Genomic DNA, 26,522 nt, shown 5'->3' with positions numbered 1-26,522 from the left:
GCAAAGAAAACTAGTTCTTTACAGAAAATAGAATCATCCTTTACCAACTGAATTTACCTATAACTAGTAAAAAGCATGCAGATTTGATACAGCAAGATTTGATCCTGAGTAAGACTATCATATAGTTTGGAGAGGAACTTCATTATTTATGTTAATCACATACATTACAATGTAAAATATACAAACTTATTTTTGAATAATTTCTTAAAAAAACCACAAAGTTATGTATGTATACCTGAGACATCTTTGAAACTAGAGGCCCAGAACTGCTTGCTCCAGCTGAGGGGGACAGGATCCAGGGCGGGGCAGAGTCTGTAGACGGACATTAAGAAGCCTTTGTCCTGCAGGGATAACAGCTCCCAGATCTTCAGGGAGTGGAGAACATCAAAAGGACCATTAAACAAGAAGTTACAGTCATCTTTGTCATAACCAGCAGGGGTAAACCCATACTTATCAAATCCATACTTAGTCAGACCTGAAAACAAAAGTTAAGTTGTACTAACAAGTTGTATCTAAACAGAATACAATTCCTAAAGACCACTATCACCTTTGACCATTTTGCTTTCACTTCACATGAAAATGAATTCACTCAGTTCATTCTGGTCAAAGATCTAATGATTTGTAGAGGGTAAAAATTTATGATTAAGCTTTAATTTATATATAGAAACAAGTAAAAGTTTGTATTTCCTTTACAATATATCTTGTGATGATTTGCTACCTTGTATATTAAGACATTGGTCATCAAATCCATTCTGGTCATAGATCCCTTGGGTGTCCCTTTTCCCTCCTCTGTCGTACCCAGTCCTGTTGAACCCCCATCTGTTGTAACCCTCCTTATTGTATCCATAGCGATTGTAACCGTCCAGATCATATCCATCTTTGTCAAAGCCATCTCTGTTCAGTCCTGACACAGGATAATATAAAAGCATGGTACTGTTTTAAATAAATTGAATACATTTCAGTTTTTGAGATGATCTTTAAATCATCAATTAAACTTGAGTATGTGTGACTTCATAATGACCACAAAAAAGCATTGTATTCATTTGCAGGACAACATTTTGGTTTCATTAAGGTTCCTTCCCTTTATTATCTTTGTGTAGATACTAATCACTTGAGATTACTGATTAATAAAAATATTGTGAAGAAAATGTAATTTACAATGTAAAACAGGAAATTTCAAACATTCATCCTATATAACTGGAACCCCCCCCCCCCCCAAAAATCATTTTGAGATATAGTATGAATAATTTCCTAATATTTCACCGACCAAATTGTAGATACTCATAAAATTACAAAGTACAATGTAATTACCATTTTTCTTGTAGCCGTAGAGATCATAACCATTCCTGTCAAATCCACTGACATAGCCTGAATAGTTTATCACCGCCACTTTACTGCTCGGGGTGTCCCCTCTGTCTCCTCCCCTGATGTCGGTACTGGCATTGCAAGGGTGACCAAGAGAGGGAGGGGCATAGGTCACACAGAGGTCAGCCTCAAGGTCAAGCACACTACTGGGTGGAATGTTGAAGGGCACCATTGGTATGTTGCCAAATGCTGCCGGGTACTTGAATTTATTATTACCTCTCTGCTGCCATCTCCAGTAAAGCATATCAATGAAAGAGTGAATCGCAAAGAAAACTGGATCATAGGGGCCACCTGTTGTGGCCATGTCTCCACCAACGTAACGGTGAATGTAACTGATATAACTCTCCACACACATGCTCATTTCTGTGTAGTCATCACTTGCCAGGGCCAGGGCTAACTCAGCCATGGTGGGGAGCTGTATCGTGGTGTGAAAATTCCTCATAATACAAGGCTGCCAACTACCAGGGCTTCCAAAACTGTGGTCAAGCACACAATGACTCAGTCCAGAGCCATCCCCACCAAAGTAGTTCGGCTGCCAGATGATCGCCTCAGCAAAATTACCAACATCGGTGGTGAAATCAAAGTAAGGCAGTGTTATAGCACAGTCTATCTTCTGTAGTTTCTTCTCCACTTCTCTCAGGAACACTCTATGCCAGGGTAAGAAGTATGGGCCTCCATTGGCATGCATGCCATGAGCCATGTACATGTCACGTAATTTCTCCCACTGGTTATCTTCTAGCCTTAATTGCTGAATGGCTGCTTGAAATCGAGATATTTCTGCTGTTGTCATGTCTCTGACATCTTTCCTCTTGCTGACAGAATCACACCTGCAATTGAAGTGAGTCATATTTTGCAGTTCACCTTATTCTAACCATACTATAACGTTTCAAAAAATTACATTTTTGAAAACAAAGCTAATGCAGTCTGAGGTATCTTTACAGAAAGGGATTAAAATTATTTTTGCTGGGCTACATTTGTCACCCTTGAAAATTTTGGTTTAAAATTCTCTAAAACTATATGTCATTTTTAAATACATACTGGCATGTCCATCGTTCATCGATTTCACAGGTACACTTCTGGCATCCCTGGTACGTGATGGCCCCGGGTTGGTAGGAGGTACCATCGTAGACACACCCACTCTGGGTGTTTATACAGCCTGCCTTCTCACAGCTAAGACTTGGGTAGAAGGCCACTACCTCCTTTGTGTAGCGTTTCCTCTTCTGATTGTGGATGGATTTACAGTCCTTCAGGAACATCACCTACAGTGTGAAGAAAAACTTCATTACAACAAGTGTTTATGATTTTATCCTTTCCGTTGGTATAGAGCTTAATTTATTAGATACTGTACTACTGAACGTGACATTACCCGACATTTGGATTCCTTCATTTGGTTTCCAGAAATAAGGGCTTTCTCGTCAGCTTTAAACCTGCGGAAACAACAAGCACCTGTCATGGCGACTTCACGACATGCCTCAAAACTTTCATAGTTATTAACATTTCCACCACAACCTGGAAGAAATGTGCAGGATTTGATTGAGCTGTTCATCCACATTTGATATAGCATTAATAGACACAGTTTACATATGATAAATTCTTGAATCTTATATGTTGGACAAGAAACTGATTTACCAAGATCACTTAAATCATTTCTTCATTGAAAAGTAAAACAATTATAAACAATCAAACTTGCTTCATATTAGCATCAATGCTATGATCTTATAAATTTGGTTCCCAGAATACAAAAATATCCCAAATTACTTCCATTAGCAGCAACTGAAACACATAATTTCTTCCTTTATATTTTCCGAAGTGACGAAATCATAAGAAAGCCATAAAGATCTCTGGTACTAATCATTCATATTACCATTAGCTTATTCCCTTTCACCAAAAGATGATATTGCCATGTGGTACCTTAGCAACTAGTTCTGTATTACTAAGAGATGATGTTGCTTTGTGATACCTGTAAAGTTGAAGGGTAGACATTCCTCCTCAAACCTATCATAATAATATCTGACAACAGTCATGTTACAAAGCCCAGGTTCCACGGGCCACACACAGGGGTTCTGTCTGGTCTCACAAAGGGGGCCATCATAAGGGGGCTGGCACATACAGTGGTAACCCGAGGGGTCGGGACTGGCATCCACGCAGTATCCATTGTTCTGGCAGGGTGAGGTCTCACAGGGGGCTACAATGTTTATAAAATCATTGTTTTATAATCTCCATCTAACCCTTATACAAATGGAAATTGCCTCCGAGTCCATTGTTTAGAGTGAATCCACATACCAGAACCAAAGTGGTTTTAAAATGGACTACATCTGTTCTTGAATGTTTTATGGAAAAGAATTAGTGAATTTGGTGCTTCCAAAAATTTAAACACTATTTTTTCTATTAAATGGAAAAGGAAAATAAATTATTTTATCAATTACATTTCTCAATTCATTGAAACCTTTAATTGTTTTCTTACCATGACATTGTGGCAGCTCCACTCTTCTTATACAGTCCTCCTGGCCTTCCTAAAATAGACAGAAGACCATCAAAAAATTATTAGCAATATTTTAAACTAATTAAATCAGTAACTTCATTTGTTCTCATACATTATTACCAAAAAAGTTATGCAAAATGACTAGCAGACCACTCCTGCTCTTTTGCAAGTATATAATTTACAAACCCTGCAAGTGCAGAAAGTGCAAGTGTCTTTTTGCCATGATTCGCCATCTGCATAAATTACACCGTTCACAAGGCATTGTGGGTAACATACACAGGTGTCCAGCAAACTAAGTCGCGCCTTCAATTCTGTATTCTGTAGGATTAAAAGTAAAGCAATTTTTACAGCTTGAAATAAAATGAATGCTATTTCCTTTATTAAATTCATTCTTTCTTCTTTTTACTAAGCACAAAAGATTGAAATTCTTTTTCTAGATGAAAGGATTTTCAATCCATTTTATTTTTGAATGAAATTTACCATATTACTCTATAGCCCATCCATAAGGAATTTTAAGCATTTTTGAAATATTATAACTTTGATGTTGCAATGCTGTTCATCTATAATAAAATAATGACAAGAGGCCCATGGGCCACATCGCTCACCTGAGCACATTGGCTAGGAAAAAGCACAACTCAGTTCAGTATTGAAAAGTTTACTTGGGGGAGGGGGGGGGGACTTGAATTTCAAACTACCTGAGGATGCTTCCATATCAGTATAACAAATTACTTTGCTGTTCTTAGGCATTAGATTTTTCCCTGTGTATTCCCTTGTAAAAATTTGATCCCCCATTGTGGCCCCTTCCTATCCCCAGGGGTCATCATTTATACAAATTTGAATCTACACTACCTGAGGATGTTTCCACATCAATAAGACTAAACATTGCTTTGCTTTTCTTGAGAAGATTTTTTTCCTATATATTCCAATGTAAAACTTTGGTCCCCATTTTGGCCCCACCCTACCCCCAAGGGTCATCATTTAAACAAACTTGAATCTCCACTACCTGAGGATGCTTCCATATCAATTAGACTAAACATGGCTTTTCTGTTCTTGAGAAGATTTTTTTCCTACATGTATATATTAATATGTAAAACTTTGATCCCCCGTTGTGGCCCCACCCTACCCCCAGAGGTCATGATTTTAATAAATTTGAATCTACACTACCTGAGTATGCTTCCATATCAAAATGACTAATAATGGGTTTGCTGTTCTTAAGAAGATTTTTAGAGTTTTTTCCTATATATTCCTATGTAAAACTTTGATCCCCCATTGTGGCCCCACTCTACCCCAGGAGTCTTGATTTTAACAAACTTGAATCTACACTACCTGATGATGCTTTCATATAAATATGACTGATCACAGCTTTGTTGTTCTAGAGAAGAGGATTTTTAAAAAAAAATTTCCTATATATTCCTATGTACAATTTTGATCCCCTATTGTGACCCCACACTACCCCTAGAGGTCATGATTTGAACAAATTTGAATCTACACTATGTAATGAAGGTTTCACTTAAGTTTCAACTTTTCTGGCCTAATGGTTCTTGAGAAGAAGATTTTTGAAAGATGACACTAAATTTTCACTAATTCTTTTAAATTATCTCCCCTTGAAAGAGGGGATGGCCCAATATTTAAACAAACTTGAATCCCCTTCACCCAATGATGCTTTGTGGCAAGTTTGGTCAAAATTGGCCCAGTGGTTCTTGAGAAGAAGTTGAAAATGTGAAAAGTTTACAGATGGACAGACAGCTAGACAGACAGACGGACCCTGGACAAAATGTGATCATAAAAGCTCACTTGAGCTTTCAGCTCAGGTGAGCTAAAAATGTAAGATCGTTTACGGTCTATGTATAAGATGTACCTCTGACTGAAGGGTATTAACTACTGATGTTAGATGAGAGAGTCTTCTCTGTAAGGCCCGTAACTCTTCTGATGTTGTCTGTGCAGAAATTTTACCGGCATCTCTTTGGTATGTAGATAATGCTGTAAGTAATAGTAAAAATTAACAACAGAGTATCAATTTATCAAAATGATAAGGAGGACTCTTGAACTAAAATGAAACTTATTGGCAATTATAGATACAGCTGTTATGTATAAGTTTTTGTGATGTAATAGGGATAAGATTTCAGTTGATACTTTTCAAACAGAAAACTGAACTCCTGTCCATTTCAAAGTAATATAATTAAATTATATAATCATGTGGTATTCATATATAAACATGCATACACACTTTTCCAAGAACCACAATAACAAAGCAAGAAAAAAGTCAAAAATCATTTATACAAAACACCAGTTTTTAATAAAATAACACAAGCATCACTCTGTGTTGTTCCAAATGCAGATTACATAATTTGTTAACAATATATGTAAATCTCTCTAAATTTCTAAATACTAGCTCCTCTTACCTTTACTAAAACATGTAGATGGAATGTTGTTTATATAACTGTATACTTTTGCTTCAAAAAGTAAGCCCTGAAAAATTGATTACACAATATTAATATTACGATAAAATTATTCAGCAAAACTGACTTGCAATCAAATCAAGCAAAATTAATCTAAGCATGAATTGATTAATAGTCCAGTCCAAAGTCCTGAATTTTAACTATTTACTAAAGGACAAGTATTATTTCAAATTTGCAATATATTACATATGACCACTTTTAAAAGATCTATGGTACATTAATGACAATTGTAATATAAACATGATAAATAACAGTTCATCAAACTTTCAGCAGGAGGAAGCATAACTTATACTTAAACAACATCACAATTTTACTATATTTTATGATCTGATCATCATTTAAAAAAAAAATAATTGTGATTAGAAGTTTTTTTTAAAACCTTTTGTAAACTTCATAACCAACAGAAGAAATTACTTAGAACATCACAATTTTACCATATTTTATGATCATAACATGAAATAAACACTATCAGGATTATTTTTTTAAATAACTTTTTTAAGCAACCAAACCAACCAAAATTACTCAGAAGTTATTACTCAAGATATTACTAGATCCCCTGTGCCTTATGTGCTAAGACCATGGATTAGATCATGCAACTGCAATGAAAACTCTTATCATCACTTTTTTTCATGGTTGAAATTAGCAATATAAATATGGCCTGGTTTTTCTATCATCATCTCATCAAGTATATCAACAGCTGAACCAAAAAAACCAGCATCACAAAATTTAAAGGATCAAACCCGTCTGTATTATATCTGATTAACAGGCCCTCCCCAATGTAGGAACCTCCGGGATTTCTAGGGAGCACCTGTCACTAAAAATACCCTACAACTGCCTCTGAGAATACAACATTTTTATTGCTCATAAAGATTGTGTTATTTGATTAGGAAATTTTGTATGAGATTATCAAATTTTATTTTCACTTTTTATGTCCTCTATTTTCTAGATGTGTATACTAATCCATAATATTGGGACTTTACTGGGACAATGTTCCTGCATGACCACATGAGATTAAATTTTTTCTTGCAGTAGAGCATACTTAATGTTACTTTTAAATTGTACAACTTCAAAGATACCCTGCCCTAGTTTTACATTTTATAAAGCAAACATATGCAAGGTCATGAATTTAGAATTTTCTTTTAAATAGTTTTTTGGCATTACAAAGGGTATCATTTTAAAATTGTTTCCAAAACATAAAATTTTAAACCAGCTGAAGGCACGTATGGCACAAAGAGCAAGAAAAAGATGTTTCACAGAAATTACATCTGCAAAACCTTATTGCACTTTTTCTGGAAAAAGAGTATGATTTCAAAAGGTTCTCATTAAAGTTTGAAAGGAAAGCACCTCTGACACCTGTAGGTAATGACTCAGAGAAATAAAACTTTTAGTGCAAATCCGGTCACAATACTATGATAAATCATTTTAATGATAATAATTTCTACTTAATAAAAGAGTCCATGACATCAGATCTACCTATATCATAAACACCTATAGTTCTCCTTAGCTTTGATCTATTTCTCTGACTTCATTCTTCAGATACGGGAATTTCACTTCAGATTGTTATCCTGATTGCTATCTCATTATCTCACCTGAGATATTAAGTTACAATCAAAATTGGAGTATAGAATTTTTTTTTACAGTTGAATAAGAGAAGCCATCACAGACTGCTGATAGAAAATAATGAACACTTAACATTTTTAGGGGGTATTGTGATTCTCTCTCATATATATAGATGTCATTCATGAGGTGCAAATTAAAACTCTGGTTCATAAGGCAAACTTTCACACCTAGGCACTATATTACCCTTTAGAGACCTAAAACTTTTATTCCAAAAAATAGTTTTTGAAATTTACAACTGATTTATGATTAAGATCTTGTTTGGAGTGCACTAGTTAATAAAAGAACTGAGCTACTAGTGCTTCTTGTTTGATGAAAATGAATGATTTACAACTAATCTTAATAAAAGATGTGGTTTGATTATTACAGTGTACATACATTCAATTAAATAAGAGCTCTGCACTCTGTTATTACAATCTGTTGTTTTTCTACATCGTTCAAAAAAAGTTCATTTACTTGCACTGGAGTTGCTGATATCTCTCAGCTTACAAACTGTATAGAAGTACTTCTACAGCTTGTCTGCTAGGAGGTCAGTAATTTCAAAATGTAGCTTCAACTTTGATATTTACATATCTTCACTGGCACAAATACAAGATTCAAGTATTATAAATTAAAAGGCTGATATTTAAAACTGAAGTGCTATATTAAAGAGCAATAGTGGTTAATGAAGCAACAATGAATCAAAAGAAATTCTTTTAAGAAAAAGTTGTTTTGTGATATTATGGTTAGCAAGTATCTAAGTTTGGGGAACATGATTAAAATAGTGTGAAAATTAAAGCAACAACATGATATCAAATCCACACTAATATTCCATTCCACCCTTGGACAGGTCCTCACTAAAAGTTCACTTTAACCTACCCACTAGGACTTCAAAGTGACCCTTAATGTCAGACTGGACTGAATCTCAAAATTTTAAACAAACATTGATCTGTTGATCCCAGTAATCAGAGATAAGTCTTATTATCATTTGATCATTAAATAGCCTAAGCTGGGATCTGACAGTGGGCTGAGAGAGGTTTGAAGTGGAGGGCCACAGACAAAGACGCTGTGTATTGATTATGTTGTTATTAAATCAAAAAACTTCCAATAGGAATGATCTTATTTAATCTATATGACCCATATATAACAAATCAGGTGTCAATCCTACTGTCAGATTTTAACATTTCTCTCTATTGATATCCTAGAACAAGTGGAACTTTAAGTCTTTTGAAGATTACATGTAGCAATTAGGGAAATCCTTTAATGCATGTAAATATGAATATGTCAAAGATGCAAAAACTCATGTGAAAATATTTTGATAGTACAAATTTTTCACAATAGTCGATTGAAAACAATATTTTTAAAAACAATTATTGTTAATGGCTTTACATCTACAGTAAACTGACAAACAATTCACACAAAAAAGCTGCACAGGACCAGTTTTGATCAAGATAAAAACCTAGTAAACTAATGTACCTCCTATATTACACATATATATGCTCAAATGACACTGTTATACCTTTAAAAATTGTTTCCTGCATAAATCTATACTAAAAAAGTCTTAATTCCTAATATTTTACCGAGTGGTCCAAAAATCTGATTGTAACAGGAAAGGAGAACAAGAGGCCCATGGGCCTCAACACTCACCTTAGTAACTATGGCCCTTCTTCTTTTTCATCAGCAGATTCTTTTTCCTAGATAAATTCCTACATAAAACTTTGATTGCCCATTGTGGCCTCACTCAACCACCCAAGGGTCATTATTTGAAGAAACTTAAATATATACCTACACACCATAATCATGCCTTTGCTGTTCTTGAGAATTTAAAAAAAAAAAAAAAAAAGATTTTCCCTTTGTTTTTCCCATGTTAAACTTTGATTGCTCATTGTGGCCCCATTCTACCCCTGGAGGTCATGATTTGAACAAAATTAAATCTAAACTATCTGAGGATACTTCCATACAAATATGACTAATCATGACTTTGCCGTTTCTAAGAAAAAAGAATTTTAAAGAAATTTTCCATGTATTCCTATGTAAAACTTTGATCTCCCATATTGCCGCACCCTACCCCCCAGGTCCATAATTTGAACAAACTTGAACAGACGCTACCTGTGGATGATTCCATATAAATATGACTAATCATGGTTTTGTTGTTTTTGAGAAACAGATTTTTCCTACCTTTTCCTATGTAAAACTTTGATCACCCATTGTAGGCCCATTCTACCCCCAGGTGCATGATTTGAACAAACTTGAATCAACACTACCTGAGGATATTTCCATATTTTAAGTGTGACTAATCATGACTTTGCTGTTCTTGTAAAAAGATTTTTTTAAAGATATTTCCTATATATATATATATATATATATATATATATATATATATATATATATATATATTAAAGATATTTCCTATATATATATATATATATATATATATATATATATATATATATATATATATATATATACCAATGTAAAACTTTAATCGCCCATAGTGGCCTCACCTTACCCTCTGGGGTCACGATTAGGATGAAATCAAATCTACACAAAATAATGTTAAGAAGCTTTCAAATAAGTTTCATTATTCTGGCCAAGTGGTTCTTGAGAAGGAGATATTTAAATGACCCCACTCAATTTTTACTTTTTCTTCATTATCTCCCCTTGTAAAAAATGTGTGGCCCTTCTTTTGAACAAAATCTGAATCCCCTTCACCCAAGGATACTCTGTTCCAAGTTTGGTTGAAATTGGATCAGTGGTTCTGGAGAAGAAGATGAAATCATAAAAAGTAAACGATGCCAATGACTACAGATAACAGACAAATTTTGATCGGAAAAAACTCACTTGGGTCTTTGGCTCAGGTGAGCTAAAAATAAGACAGATTAGATCAGAATTTGAACATGGGCCCCCTGAATCTCCAGTCAGGTGGTCTAGCAGTTGAGCTATCTGGTGATCAAACCCTCTTTGACAGCCACAATATGTTGGACTGCTGGGTCAGGGTGAGATATTGGACCAGTAGATAAGATATTGGACAGCTATAACCTTTTTTTTTTTACATCACAATGTAGGGGGGATGAGCCATACATTATTTCCATTTGTTGATGATTGCCAATTCCAGAATTTACCAAGTAAAATCCGCAGTGCTAGTAAACAAAATTTACATCATGGAAAACAGCATAAGATGCGTCTTTATAAAAGTAAAAGGTGTAGCCTAACAAAACATTTATTGATTGTGTTCTTGGGCAAAATGCATTTTGCCATTCTCTCAAACCAGTTTGCCTGGTTCTTGGGTCCAACAAGATCCATGTTGCAGGGTTCGACACTAACGGTGGACTGGCGGCCCGAGTCCACCAAAAAATTGGAAGGTCCACCAAATGTTCTGGTCTAGGTGGACAGTCGGTACACTTAAAATTTAAACACCGTATTAAAAAAACACTGTAAAATTCCGTTTTTTCTAAAAATCGACATCCGTAAATCAAACGATTAATTCATCCATACTTGTTACAAGAAATAAAATATGGTAATATTTGTTTTAATCAGGGGAACCTAGCGACTAATTATATATTTTACATGTAATACTGATGACTACAATAACAGTAAGATTGAGACGCTAGAACATTCAACACGGACCTTGAAAAAGAAGCAAGTAAAATTTGTGCCAAATTAGTCAGTCCTTTGTTTGTTTAATACACAGAAAGGTGTGAAAATGTACACTGGGTAACAGGAAATCACTTCACACCTGAACGCACACTGATGGGCAGGTTTGGAGATAATTAGAATTGATTGACAACTGCATTTATGCATTGTTTATTTTTTAGATCTTCAAACAGGTGTGATTTATATTTTATGAATACATTACATGTATCTTCAGTTCCTGTTTTTTTTTTCTGCTATACATTAATATATCACATAAAAGAATCATATGATCGCAGTTTATTTGAATGAATAATAATTAAAAATAATAATAATAATAATAAATAAATACATATACTTTTGTCAGTTTTGCATCGTAGTAAAAAAAAAAATTTGTCATAGATATACATGAAAAATTCACTTGTTAAATATATGAACAATTGGGATTTTAAATTTTATCTACCGTTGGAAGCGAAATAAATGCAGGTTTTTACCATTGTTTGAAGATATAGATTGTGTTCTTTTTTTAATTATTGAAAATATGTTTAACAATACTGCTGAAAACTCCTGACTAATTGATTTGTTTCTGTTGACTGGTTAACTTATACTTTATTAGTCTGACTGGACATGGTAGTCACAGGTACATAAGTTAGTTTCAGCCTTGTGTAATGAATTCATTCATTAATTCAAACATTTATGAAGGTCCACCAGAATTTGAGAAGGTCCACCAATAATTTTTGACTAGTGGACCTGTGGTCCACCAAGGTAAAAAAGTTAGTGTCGAATTCAGGCTGCTGTGTTGCCCTAAAACCCAGTCAATAAATGTACAATATGCGACTGTCCTGATAAAGATATTGTAATGCATTGCAGGTGCCCCTTGTCCTTCTTTGATGAACATACAAGTTAAACCTATTGCCTTCTTATTTCATCCTCATTATTCCACTTTACCTTAAACATACACATCCCTCATCCCTATGTGCTAGGCATCCTCCAAACACTTATCTAAATATGAATAGAGCAGCATTACATATGTATACATGTACTTACTATAATTTTCTCTTTACTTTTGAAATCCTGTAGACCAATTTTTGAGGATCTTGGGATAGGTGCTACCTTTTGTCGTAATTTGACCGATTTGGACGGATGACAATCTAGCTGTATAGTCACAACATTATTTTTAATCTGAATTATTGCTCCTGATATGGATTTTAATGAAGAATCAAATGATACAAAACTCCGTTGAAATGAAGTCACTCCCTGATATCGAATAATAACTTTTCCTTTTTGAAAATCTATTAATGCTTCAAAATATGGCAGAGGTTTCCGTCTGTGATAAATTGAAAATATTGGAATAGGTCTAGTCTGTGGTATAATTTGTCCAGAAAAATAAAATGTTAATTTCCCACGATATTTTTTCCAAAATCTTTTAAACTTAAAATTGGGTAAAGTCCTCGGATTCCACTTGGAGGTGATTCTATAGCCTTTAGGGTCAACTTTCTCTATTCCCAGAGATTTTGCAGCTTTGTCATACAGTGATGCCACTAAATCTACCTCTGAAAAAAGAAGAGTAAGAAATATATATCAAATATGTACATGTAACATTAAAGTTGTAGAATCTAAGTATTCTTTGACAAATCATCAACTAAAAACAAGATGTGTTTGTGAAACACTGATGCCCCTGTATGGCAGCTTATGTTGAAGGTTAAAGTTTCTCAAATGCAAGTCAAAATCCAGGCCAAAAGATAAAAAATGTTGATACCCAAAGAAAGATCTTGTCTCGAGGAAAACACCTGTGAAATTTGAAAGACCTAGATACAACTGTTCAAAAGTTATGGTGAAGGTTAAAGTTTTTTAAATAAAAGTCAAACGTCAAGGTCAAGGTCAAAGTGGTTGGTATCCAAAGGAAGATCTTGTCATAAGGATTACATATGTGAAGTATGAAAGCCCTAGCACCAACCATTCAAAAGTTATGGCAAAGGTTAAAGTTTTTCAAAAGTAGGTCAAAGTCCAAGGTCAAGGTCAAAAGGTCAAAGTTGTTGGTATCCAAAAGAAGGCCTTGTCACAAAGAATACACATGTGAAGTTTGAAACCCCAAGCTCCAACTGTTCAGAAGTTATGGCCAAGGTTAAAGTCTCATAAAATTTTGCAAAAGTTGGTCAAACTCCAAGGTCAAGGTCAAAAGGTCAAATATGATGGTACCCAAAGAAAGGTCTTGTCACAAGGAATACACATGTGAAATATGAAAGTCATAGCTCCAACCAATCAAAAGTTATGGGCAAGGTTAAAGTTGAAAACAGACAGACAGACAAACAGACAAACAAACAGACAAACAGACAGACAGGACAAAAACAATATACCCCCGGGATCCTTCGATCCGGGGGCATAAAAAGCCGAAGAAATATAGAGCTTGTATTTTAATCTACTGATATCAAAAAAGTCTTTGCATTGCTTCTGTGTGCAATACAGCTTAATCATTAGACGAGAACACAAACATTTTTCTGCTTATGATTTAAATATGCTATGCACGCGGTCACAAATTTTTATGAAAATTTGTCACAAGGTACTTACTGTAAATCTTTTTAAGACAAAGAATGGCAATCCAAGAAATCTGCATAGATTGAACAGAAATTGTGATTCTGCACAATTATAACCCCAAGAAAAAACAGTACCTTTACAGTATTCCATTATGTAATTTTATGTACATAATTATGTACTGGTATCCTTTCTGCTGGGGGGGGGGGGGGGGGGACAAGGGGGCAGGAATATTTTCACAGTAATGCATTCTTGGAATTGCATGTAGTAATCTTATACTTGTTAATTTCAATCTATTTAGGGTGTTATCAATTAATTTCCTGAAGATTGTTGTTTGCAGTTCAGAAGGAATGTCACTCCAGGAGTACAATTCCTGACTCAATAGTGTGTAACAAATAGGATCATGAGAATTATAAAAAGGTGGTTGTGAAATACTATACCTCTAGAAGTACATGTAACTGTAACAAACCTCATCTCAACTTTTACAGGACTTGAAGCCACAGTAAAATGGCACCTCACATGCCATAGACATCTAATATTGCCCAAACATTATAACCACGATAAACTATGAGACATGTGCAAGATATATGTTCTCATGTGTTATATGTATCTCATGTTGTCTAAAAATTACAGTAAAAAAAAATTAAGATGATCGAGGAAAGAGACAAATGAAAAAATCATAAACAATTCAAAACACCCCAATTCACTCATCTTGGGCCAGGGGCACTTTGACAATGTGTAGAGCAACTATGATACACACATCTGCTTGTACTACATTAAAAGACCACCAGCATACCTTAGAGGTTAATTCAAATGTATTTAAAGACCTTCCTAGTAAGATATGGTATACATCTGTCTAGCAAGAGCTTTGATCACAACATGGGACCTATCCTTAAGAGGATTCTACAGTACTTAACATGAAGTGAGGGCATGACATTAAAGCTTATTAACAACCTTAAAAAATCTTAGGAGGATCTTTGGATATTGAAAACACAACTTATGTATTCCCTACTGTCAGGGGCTTCTTATCCATTGCTCACTAACTCCCCCCCCCCCCCCCCAAAAAAAATAGTTAAACCCACCTCTTACATGTCATAGACTTAAATACATGCAATACACTCTTTGTGAAACATACACCATAAAATTCAGCTGAAATGTTCTGCTTTACATATCACCATTGTAAAAAAATTTAATGGAAGAAATTCTTAAAGGGTTCTTCTATAATTTCTAACAAACAATTTATCACTAATATCAAGCATTTTAGCCATCTGGAAACTGTAGAATGTTTAAGGTGATAGCTGATTATGATATTGCCTACACCATGCATCCTTTGATTTTTTGAGCTTGATCCCAAGCACATGCCAATTTCTAGTTTCTGGTGAACATTATTTTGACTGATGAGTCTACAACAGGGTCACAATGTTTCAAAAAGGGAAAAATCGAACCATCACAAGTCACACAATATGGTCAGGATAAATAGCATTCCTTCTATGTTCCATATACTAGTTAAAACTTCAACCCCACTACACAACTCTAAGCATATATTCATGTATAAAACATTTTTACATAACAATACTATGCCTTTGAAAAAAGTAATTGATGATTAATATTCAAATTCTTCAAGTTATCACCATACCTGAAAATTTGAAAAGAAACAAGTTGGACCAGATCCCTGGTTGCAAAGTTGAGATAAAGAATAAAAATATCAAAAACACTCCTCTGAAGTATTCAAATAATATGCAGGGGGAAAAAAATTAACATACATGCATACTGTAAAATCTCTCATTTTTGTGCCCGAATGTGGGGTCAAATTTCCATGGTTTCAGGAAAAAAATCTCGGTTTGAGGATGGTCAGGTTGTAGCAAATAGTCGGCCTTGTAGTCCTAAACACCAAAGTCAAGACGTTATCATCTGACGCGCATCATCAAGACTTGGATTATTTAACATAACAAATAAAGATTTTTCAAGTTAAATTCATTAAATAAAGGTTTAAAATAGATGTAAATAACCGAACCGAAAAACCCAAAACCAAACTGAAAAACCCAAAACCAAACCGAAAAACCCAAAACCACACTGAAAATTTACAGAACCCGAAAAATTATGGAACCATGACCGCCCTGGTAGCCTGATTCAACATGATATTGATTCGGACCATTAGACTAGCATTAATTTTGCACTCTTTTTTTAAAAAAAAAATTTTAATTTTATTAAAATCTGAGGTAGCAAAAATTTTGTGTTTGATATAATTCCTCCCTTTTGTATTTCATATTGTAGCAGTGGTCAAAAAGCAGAAGACATATTTTAATAGATCATGATAAGCCTTTGTGCTCAACCCTAACCCCAGAGGCCATGATTTGAACAAACTGTCTTTTATGATCAACTTGAGTTCAAGTAACGTTAGTTCTTGAGAGGAAGAAACCGAGTCCGTCAACCAAGGCCAAGGGCGCTTTGAGACAGGTTTGGTTGATATTAGCGCTGTGCTTCTGGAGAGATGAACTGCAAGACCACTGAGCCAATTCAAAATGTGAAGTTATAGCAGACGACACCAACGAAGTGGAACGGACGCACACCTTTGGCTAACGTGCCCTTTGGGCTAAAATCACGGGCACTTGAAGTTATGTAAATATTGAGAATGTGCAAGTATAAAAAAGGAAGTTCTTTTTTTTATACATGCACATAGGCCTACTCAATAAGTACATTAAGGTCAAGATCTAGTAAATGAAAGGTGCCTACAGATTTCTCAAATTTGAGAAACAAGTTCTTACAATGATCCTTTACAAATATAGCTTGGAGAAATTAGGTGTATCGGGGCACAATTTTTAGGTAAACTCAACGAAAAAAAGATACTTTAAACTGTTATTTTCAATGAAAAATGAAGTAACTCAGGTATAAATATGGGAGTTTTTTCCTTCTCAGAAAAAGAAAATGTATCAATATTGCCTACAATTCTCAGAAAAACAGTTTTTTCATATCTTCTTCAAAATGATATTAATTTGAATATAGTCATCGGGGTTGATTTTGACATGATTTTAAATTGAATTCCATGAAAATTTTTCATTTTCTACATAATTGTATAATAGCTGTAAAGTACAGGAAAAATTAATCTAGCACCAAACAGACAGTCTAAACTCATTTACTAGATCTTGACCTTAACTTCCAGTGCCCGTGGCTAAAATCTTTTTAAATCAATAGCCTAAAGGTATATCCAAACCTCTTTTTTTTCAGCAGCGGGAAAATGATCGCTTAATATTCATCATTCCGATCCCGATTCAATTTAAGCATTATGTCACCAAGTGGAGTGGAATAAGAAAGTCAGTTAGAGTAGCTGTAGAGCGAGAAATAGTGAGAACTGAAGGATGGGCGAGGTAACCCCAATAAGCCGCTACAACATTGAATGAAAAATAACCCGGATTTAAAAAAAAAATGGAAAAGATGGGTCAGGGTTGCACGTACATAAATGATTTCTTTGTAAAGATTCAAAGATTTTTCTTGTGTTCCAGTGAACTTCTACTTTTTCGTTCAGTAGTCAAAGCTGCAGAAAGTCTCTGTATCTTATCTTAATTTGAACGGAATTTCACAACCAGAGACAACAGTAATGAAAAGCAGGTGCTCGTGTGCTTAATATTACTGACACTGATTAGCGGATCATAGGAAATTTTCTTTTGTCCTTAAACTTGGGTCATATCAAATTTACATCATGCCTTATTGCAATGTGTGCACATTATCTTTGTGTGATAATACTAGTAGTTTTATATTAAGTAACTTCACATTAGAAAATCATTAAAACTGCACAAAATCAGATAATCGCATAATAATATTTACCTAGTAATCAATATAAGAACGTTTTCATACATAAATCACTTTGCGTTTTTATTTTACTAGTGCATAAAATATCTACATTCAGGCGCGGATCCAGAAATTTTTTTCCAGGAGAAGGGGGGGGGGGGGGCACCCCAGTCAAAAATTGTCCAACTCAGAAATTTATTGCTTGAGCAAAAAAACAAAACAAAAAAAAACAAAACCAAAAAAAAAAACAAAAAAAAAAACTAAAATCCATTTCCCAAACGTGAAATAACAGAAATCTATTTCGTGTTGGGGTCCACATTTTCGGGGGGGGGGGGGTATTTGCTTCAGTATATACTTTTAATAAGACTATAAATTCCAAGGGGGGGGGGGGGGTCCGAAACACACACACGCACCCGAAGCCCTCTAGATCCGCGCATGTACATTTCTATTTTCTACTATAATTTGCGTGTATGCTGATCAATTTACCAAATAAAAATCAGTCATTCTATGCCAGTTATTATCAATGTTCTATTTTACAAGCCGCATGTTTTTCGGTGTTTAATGCACCAGTAATTTATTACATGTACCTTGACCTGTTGAGAGAATGCCTGCTGTTCAATCCAATTCAAGTTTAATGAATTAAATATTTTTAGAACAACTTGAGAATAAAAAATATTCCCTCTTTATGCAAAAACTAAATTCCCAGTGCGAAATAAAGTAAGACAGACCCATGTGTACTTAAAAGAAACATTTACATATGGGATAATTATTTCTTTAAAGACAATTGTTCATTCTTAACATTAACAAAACACTTGTTTATACAACATGACTGCTACTTAAACACTAGACATTCCGAAAGAATAAAAAATATTTACAAAAGTATTCCGACTGCAAAACGTGGAAACAGAACAGTACTCTTTTCATAAGGCTGTTTTGTTCTGCAAAGACCGAACAATGTATCACTTTCTTTTTTAACCCTCCCTACATACAAAAGGATATAAATATTTTTTTTTTCAAATATTTCCATATATTTTGTATGGCTAGCCTAAGCGACCAAAAAATAGTAACTTTTGTTTTCTAATTATACATATTTGTAAAATATACATGCCCGTTGTACATATACGATTATAATTATTTTTTCATTTCCATCATAGTATAGGTATATTATCTCATATATCTGTTTGTTAGGTCTTTAATGAAGAGATATCGCATTGAAGTCTACTTCTCTTAATTGTGAAAATTCTTAAGACATAAATGTCATCACTTCAATCAAATCAGTATATCTCTATCCTCTTATATCACTAGCTTTAATAGCATGTAGTGAACCCAAGGAGACCTCTTTGTTTGATTCAGAATAGAGTCTGGGCAACACGCGAGGAAATGGGGTACCCCGGGCCACGTAGACGATAGAATATCGACGTGACGACATCCATTGCATGATATAATCCCTTAGTGGTAGCCACGCTGTTTTATTACACCTTAAGCTATATCACATAAACTGTTTAATCCGTGAATTATCAAACATATATTTTCTGAAAACGGAGTTTTTTTTCTTTTTAATTTGTTTCGTTCATAAGATTTTTGTTCCTGCCCCCCCCCCCCCCCGAAAAAAAAACACACACAATTTGAACGTTGAATTTACGTGGCTTTGTAAAGATTGTAATTATAAACATGCAGCTGGAAATGAACAGTACTTGAAAATATCATTTAAAGAAAATCTACAACGAAGCATCCAGCCTTCTTTGTTAAATATTTGTAATCTTATTGTTCCAAATCGTATAACCCATTGTAGGCTAGATCTAGTTCATATAAACCTCAGAAAAATGTCAATCATAAGATTTTGCTGTATCATTTATGTATTATCCTGCAAAAAGTGTACTACATAATTTTTTTTCTGCAGTTATGTACAGAGATTGCTGGGTCTGCTTTTAAGTAACACGTATACAAATACTGAGCAAATCTGTATTCTTAGTGCTTAAACAACCGAAAAAATTTTGGGTCTTAAAACCCAGCTCAGATTTCATTAACACAACATTCTCGAGACATTTTGTATATCCTTTCAGTCTTTTTACAGAAATATGACACGAGTCACAAGAATTATGACTGCTGACAGATTTTCACATTTCTTTGCCATCTTTTGTTACATTTACATAGCAAGAGAATATTGTTTATAAATATACTGTACATCTTGACTAATGATTTTGTATGTGCACCCAGAAAAGTAAAATACTTTCGACAAAATTTTGACCCAAAACGAATCCTGCCATTTTTGAGGTGGATTACTTATTTTTTTAATCGCATTTATTTTTCTACTTCATGAAGTTCTGTTCAAACATACAGAAATAAAGAGAACGCCTCTTTTACATTACATACAACGTATGAACTGTATCGCTAATGGATTTACACTTTTTTAGCGCACCTTGCTGGCTAAACCACAGAATGGAAAGAACAGAACAGTCTGTACAACCCTACAGGTGAATGCACCCTGTTCACTTTACAAACCACAAGCGATTTAATTTTCAGTGATTCATAAAATATAAGTTCAGGTAGGCGAAATATTAGACTTGTTCTCTTTTTTATGAATGAAGCATTTAATGGTCTCTCTCCACTTCCGATTTCAGCACATAAATTCTATCCCTCCAGATAAAATCAGCGGATTGAAATTCATAATACCCCATTTAAACAGGAGATATCATCTTTAAAGGGTTAAGTAATAATGGAGTTTCTTTCAGCTTTTTGATACAAATTGTCGACCGGGCAAACGATAAAATTTAACTTGCTTCACTTTTTGCTAATATTTTTGACCACTTTTACGTAACACTGTACATAATTGATAAGTTTTTTGGGAAATTCGATAAGAATTTGTTGCTTAAATTAGATCAATCCTACGTCAAATATCAGCATTTAAAAAAGAATTAAGCTTCTATTCTGGTTAGTTGATAGAATCTATTGCAAAAACAGGACTGAAAGGGGTATATTGATGGGCAAATGTCTTTTTACCTCTTATTTCATCAGTGCATGTTTAAAAAGATGTGCATAAAAATATGAAATAGTTGCATTTCTTGGCATTGATTGGGTATAAGACAGCAACCCATTCATTTCTTTATTCAAAAATAGGAATAAAAGTCAGTTTCATCATTCATGGCACATACTTGTACTGCTAGTCGGCTTCCAAGATACATGGCATTATAATCCTGCCACAACGATACATTATCTCCATCCCGCATAAAATTTACATATTTTATCATCAACATGTGTGTCTTCTGTATTTCGCAACGAGAAACTGCTCCCTGGCAGGACACAAAATTACAATCTTCATAACACTGGGAATATTGTAGCACCAGTGACCTGCGAAGTTTCTTTAATCAGCCAAAAGCCCCATTAATTTACAAAGTAAGAAGTCACCTAACCCAGACCCCATGATGAGACCGAAATTAAAAAAAAAAGAAAGAAAAAAAGGAAAATAACTCAGGAGAATGTTCTACAAAAAAGTCACCCGCACCACACCAGAAATACAGAACAACGTGTTGTCGTAGCAACTGTAATCAAGGACAAGAGATATCATACCCGTTTATTCAAAGATATACATCAAAAGCAGAAATAAAAGAAAATTTGTAATATATCAGGTTTTGTATTTTTTTAACATTGAGATTATCTCTAAACTTTAAACTGCATAATATTAAATTGTAAAACAGTTGTAAATTTTCAAAGCAAAGATTAACTTGATAATCCTATCTCTTAATAAAACTCTGATCTAGGTTGACAGGTGACAAAGCGAGTAAGCGATCTGAGCGACCCATTCACAGTTTCTGTGACATCTGAATGCAGTTGTACGTATTGTTCTTGGGTGTGTTCGCTGTAATAGGGTGTAGTGTTTTGAGACCACCTACTGTTTTTTCATATCGTTTTGTCACAATCGTAGACGTTTGTATTTCCCATTATATGGAATGGGTTGGAGCACCCACCAAAATAAAACGTTTGCGTATAGATACATAGTTTTTTATTTAGATATCAAGAAGAACTACTTTCTCCATTACATATGCTTACTCTGCATTGCATTAAGATCAGAAGTATTTGATTAATACCTTAAGAATTAATACTGAAAGGAATATTACACCTTGAAACAGTTTTATTTGGGAACCTAAATGTGCGCCACCAAAATAATATACATTTATTTTTCATTTACTTGGTATTGGAGAGGTCAATTTTAATCTAAAGTTGTAAAAACTTGAGCCCGATTGAATTAACTATGTGTCAATAAATATTGTTGTTTATTAATTTCCAATCTTAAGTTGAATATGATAACATGACAGAATATGTTTAAATCATAAATCATATATACTCCTTGCAAGAAAACGTTTGAAAAACTGAAAATGATCTCGTATAAAAGCTCCCAATTTTTCACTTAGATCTACATCTCCATCGTCTCTGGCCATTTATCAGAACTTATACCTACTATCCATATTATTTACCAGATACTAAGTAATCAAGGTTTTGTTTACATTCGAATTCCCACAGGAAATATATATATAGCATTTCATCTTGTTAACGATAGCAGCGGTCATTTTCCGTCCATTTATATCAGAGACAAATTACGACCAGACATTTAGTATGTACCTTTGTTATCAAAAGAATATCTATTTGCAATTTTTTATCCCATTCAAATACGATAAAAAGGCAATTATTCATCTTTAGTGATAACCGACGTAAATGCCTTAGCCATACCATGAATGTCTTGGATAACCTATATTGCCCTCTGACAAGTTTTTTTTTTTTTTTTTTTGGTGTGTGTGTTCGATTGGTGTTCCAAGTATAATTTCCCCTGCCTAAGATGTTGAAATTTAACATATGTTTCCTCTCCCCCAAAAATAATGTTTCTGCTTTCGACCTGAAAGGACACAATGTGTGATGAATTGAGCCAGGTGAGAGGAAAAAGATAAAATGGCTGACCCACAGACTTCAGGTGAAGAGTTAGAACAAACCTCACAGGTGATAAAACGAGAACCTGTAGAGGATGCAAAAGGCGGATAATAAATGGACCAAAACGAAAGGAGGACACGACTGCATTGCGCGGTATCTGCTGCAGACGATTACTGGACATTATCATGGCAGACGACAGTTGGTGGCAGACGATAATAAGTCCAAGACTTACAACTTAACAGGGCATCATTTAGACGTATCATTCATATAAGCAGTTACGATACACTACAGAGTGCTCTCTTATTGCGTTCACACCTCAACAAAAATGACAGGCACTCAGTCTTTTTTGTAGCGAAAAAAAAAAAATCTTCACACAGGCATGAGTTTTAAAACTCCTTAGAATTAATCTCAAGGACGCTGACAACCTGTGAATTTACCGGGAACTTTTGATCAAATGATAAGGCCTATTGACACAGAGACACTTGTATTCATTATTCATATTCAGAAAAAAAAGGAATTTCTTTTCACAAATCTTCTTAGATCTTGGATTATCTGGGGATAAATATTCAGAAATCCCTGCCGTGACGAAATGGAATTTTGATGCGGTTCGACTGTACATCGTTCACATTAAATTCTAGTTTGAGAAAAAAAAATTAGTTTGATATTGTCAGGTTATACAGTGTAGAAGTAAATTATTACCAGAACTACAAGACGGACATGGACATATATTTGCCAAGGTCAGATAAATGTTGGTTAATGTCGAGTAATATAAATCTGTCTATATTTGCACAGTATGTATACAATATTACCAGGAGGAACATATAGCTCAGGCCTTTCACACACAAGATGAAAGAAAGCTAAGTATATACAGAGCACTTTAAAGGGTGACGAACTTATTGAATCTGTATATATTATACCGTGCGGAGATCAAACAACTTGACCCCCCTCTTGTGTCAGTCTTACCTCGTCTTTTTGACCTGAGCCCACTGGCCACTGAATCCAAGCTGCAAAAGATAACGAACGATAGCAACAGCGCAAGGTGCATTCTGATAATATTCCCTGGTGGTCACACTCAAAGAATTTCAGCTAAAAATCCTCACGCGTGCCACTATAAACTGGAATGATACATCTCCCATATATTCCAAAAACTTCATTCACAAACACTGATCCATTTTTATAGTGGAGGAGCGTGTAGCGTAAAACGAGTAATATTAAAGTTTCAAAAGTTCTGCTAGAGTCTCCTTTCTTTCTTTAACACACCTTCATCCTTGCAAACAAATTAGCTCTCTGAGAATCTTATCGTGTGTTTAATATGATAACTCATATAAAGCACGTTTTTCATAAATCAGCTTTTTTCCCACAAGTTTTGATGAGAGTTATAGGTCGAAGGTACGAAAATTAACCCAGCTTATGGCGCTGTAACAACCAACGTGCAACCTATTAGCGAGTAAGCACAGCCGTAGAGCGAATAAAAAGTGGCTCTAATTGATAAAAATATAAAATCCAGTTTGAGAATATTTTAAATAGTTCCTTGGTGAATTTGGTGTAATAATTCAGGGCCCTCTTTCCCGATGTGTCAGAGCCGCTGACCGGAAAGTCTCTACACGATTCTGTTTATATGGAGTGCATCGGTGCATTGAGTATACACACACAGACCGAATGTACCATCGGCGCACTTAAACTTTCTTCGTTCCCTGTTTCTTTTCACGTAAAAATCCCAGAATTAACAGAAAAAGTTAATTAGAAAAAAATGTTTATGTCACAAATTTTTTGCTTTTTGGAAGACAGGTAAATTTTACTTTTTTCTTCTTCTGTCAGTCCTCTCGTCGTGCGATGCCTCAACTAATCCGAAAAAATAGATCAAAAAAGAAAAAAAAGGTGAAAAATTCGGTAAGTGTATGAATGTGCCTTTGCTATTTAATAATCTCCGATTTGTGCTGTGCGGCAACTGTGAGCCGTGAACGATCTATATGTATCCTTTGCCCCAGAACTGTTCAAATATATTCATACACAGATTACATGAAATTAAATAGAACAGGAAAAAGTACGATATACACGGTAGACAAACTGTGGAGATTTTTGAGGACCCCCGATAGTTAAACGACCGTCTGGATTTCCCAAACCGACAACGCAGCTTTATTCAAAAATCAGAGGAAAACATTTAAATGAGGTCGCAATACCTAATTACAGATACCTGTTACACTTTATGACGTGGACGTATGGTCCCTTTAAATTTATTATGACCCAAAATAAATGTATTTTGTCAAGTCAGACGATAAAATATCTTTTTTTTTTCACAGCGTCTTGAAGATGAACTTTTATGTAAATATTGTTGATCCATGTTAATAAGATTTTTGTTTTTACCTCAAGGTGTTGGGGAGAGGTATTGTTCGTGTTAAGGTACAGAGAATTATCATTTTAGTGTACACGTTCTGAAGCTTTATATTTTGTTTACACAACTAATCCACCCTGTAAAATCTCACACGAAATTGCTAAAAGCGTGCTAACTATAGGCAACAATCTACATTGTTTACTTTTTAAATAATTTTCATTTTCTGGATAAAGAATGCCGACCAACAATATTTGAAAAGCACAGGAATGTTACTTGGAGCTTTTGTATTTTCGCACGAGTTTTCGCTTCCATCATAAATTATTATACCCCCGAGTAATACAAGACAACGTGCAAAGAAAGTCAGAAGTTCTTAAAAAGACAACATATTTGTAGATTATCCTTCTACATTACGGAAAAATCACAGCCTCTGTATACACAAACTGAAAACATTCAAAGCTTTTAAAACGACCAAAAATAAATATTGAATGTTTTTCTTATCGTCAACAAAACAATTTACACATCAGATTTCCACTATTCTATCAATGGGTCATTTCAGTACGAGTATTAAGGTAGCAAAATAAAAGTTAGGCACTTTCAACAAAGAAATGAACATCAAAAATATCTATCTCGTTTGTTGGATATTCATTCTTCTAAATTTGTTTTTAAAAACTGAATAAAACACATAAATCCACTTTCTCTGGACATCTCCAGGAGTTCTGTTGTTTAATTTCATCATGCATGTATATTCTTTAAAAAAATTCTTTTATAGGTAAATTACATGTAAATATATTCGATATTTATCGATAAAGTAAACTTTTAAGCAAACAAAGTAAGACATTATTGGGTGATTTTTTGATTTAATATTTCTCATCTTAATGAAATCGTCACTAATGATAAATACTACAAGAAAAATAACTCGTGTTTCTTGATTCGTTCTTCCCGATAAATAACACAAGTTTTGAGGAATTTGTATTCTAAACAAGAAATTGCAAATCAATGTGTAGCTATTATACGGACTTGGAAATATATTTAGGTATCATATACGATTTTTTAAAACAATACATATAAAAATAAAGTTGAGAGGAAAGATCGGATGGCAAGGGTAAAGGTGGCTGATCCTTTACACATTAATAATCATGGATTGTGAAATGTTTTGCCGATTTTTTTTTTTTTACCAAAATCTACGTGTATAAGAGAAAATTGTAAGTTTGTATTGTATGTAAAACAATCTTATCGCGCAGTTTGCTAATGAGGCGATTCCCACGTGGATTGTACAAAGTGGGTCTGATGAGAGACAGTGTATTGTTTATTGTAGAAAACATAGAGAGAGAGAGAGAGAGAGAGATTTCTGACAAATTATGTATATCCCCAATATGTACCGTTCTTTCGGTTCAGGAGCGGATCAAGATTTTTTTCCGGG

The 26,522-nt window shown here is 34.3% G+C and overlaps 1 protein-coding gene across 1 annotated transcript in view; it reads right to left on the bottom strand.

The window, feature by feature from the left end:
* Nucleotides 1-24,423, bottom strand: part of LOC133185428 (uncharacterized) — a 91,998-nt gene extending 67,575 nt beyond the window's left edge. The window contains exons 1-12 of the mRNA XM_061320624.1: nucleotides 23,734-24,423; nucleotides 12,580-13,085; nucleotides 6,250-6,316; nucleotides 5,706-5,827; nucleotides 4,034-4,165; nucleotides 3,830-3,878; nucleotides 3,326-3,550; nucleotides 2,732-2,874; nucleotides 2,404-2,624; nucleotides 1,312-2,192; nucleotides 719-904; nucleotides 236-475 (exon numbers count right to left, since the gene is read on the bottom strand). Of these exons, the coding sequence (XP_061176608.1) occupies nucleotides 236-475; nucleotides 719-904; nucleotides 1,312-2,192; nucleotides 2,404-2,624; nucleotides 2,732-2,874; nucleotides 3,326-3,550; nucleotides 3,830-3,878; nucleotides 4,034-4,165; nucleotides 5,706-5,827; nucleotides 6,250-6,316; nucleotides 12,580-13,085; nucleotides 23,734-23,815 (2,854 nt within the window). The 5' untranslated portion in view covers nucleotides 23,816-24,423. The remainder of the gene's footprint in view (nucleotides 1-235; nucleotides 476-718; nucleotides 905-1,311; nucleotides 2,193-2,403; nucleotides 2,625-2,731; nucleotides 2,875-3,325; nucleotides 3,551-3,829; nucleotides 3,879-4,033; nucleotides 4,166-5,705; nucleotides 5,828-6,249; nucleotides 6,317-12,579; nucleotides 13,086-23,733) is intronic.
* Nucleotides 24,424-26,522: the final 2,099 nt, after the last annotated feature.

Source organism: Saccostrea echinata, unplaced genomic scaffold, assembly GCF_033153115.1.
Source record: "Saccostrea echinata isolate AGI-Se365-2 ecotype Australia unplaced genomic scaffold, CSIRO_AGI_Sech_v1 ptg000012l, whole genome shotgun sequence".
NCBI classification, from domain to species: Eukaryota; Metazoa; Mollusca; class Bivalvia; order Ostreida; family Ostreidae; genus Saccostrea; species Saccostrea echinata.
The sequence above is the reverse complement of the archived record's forward strand: the minus strand, read 5'-3'. Positions and strand labels throughout refer to the sequence as shown.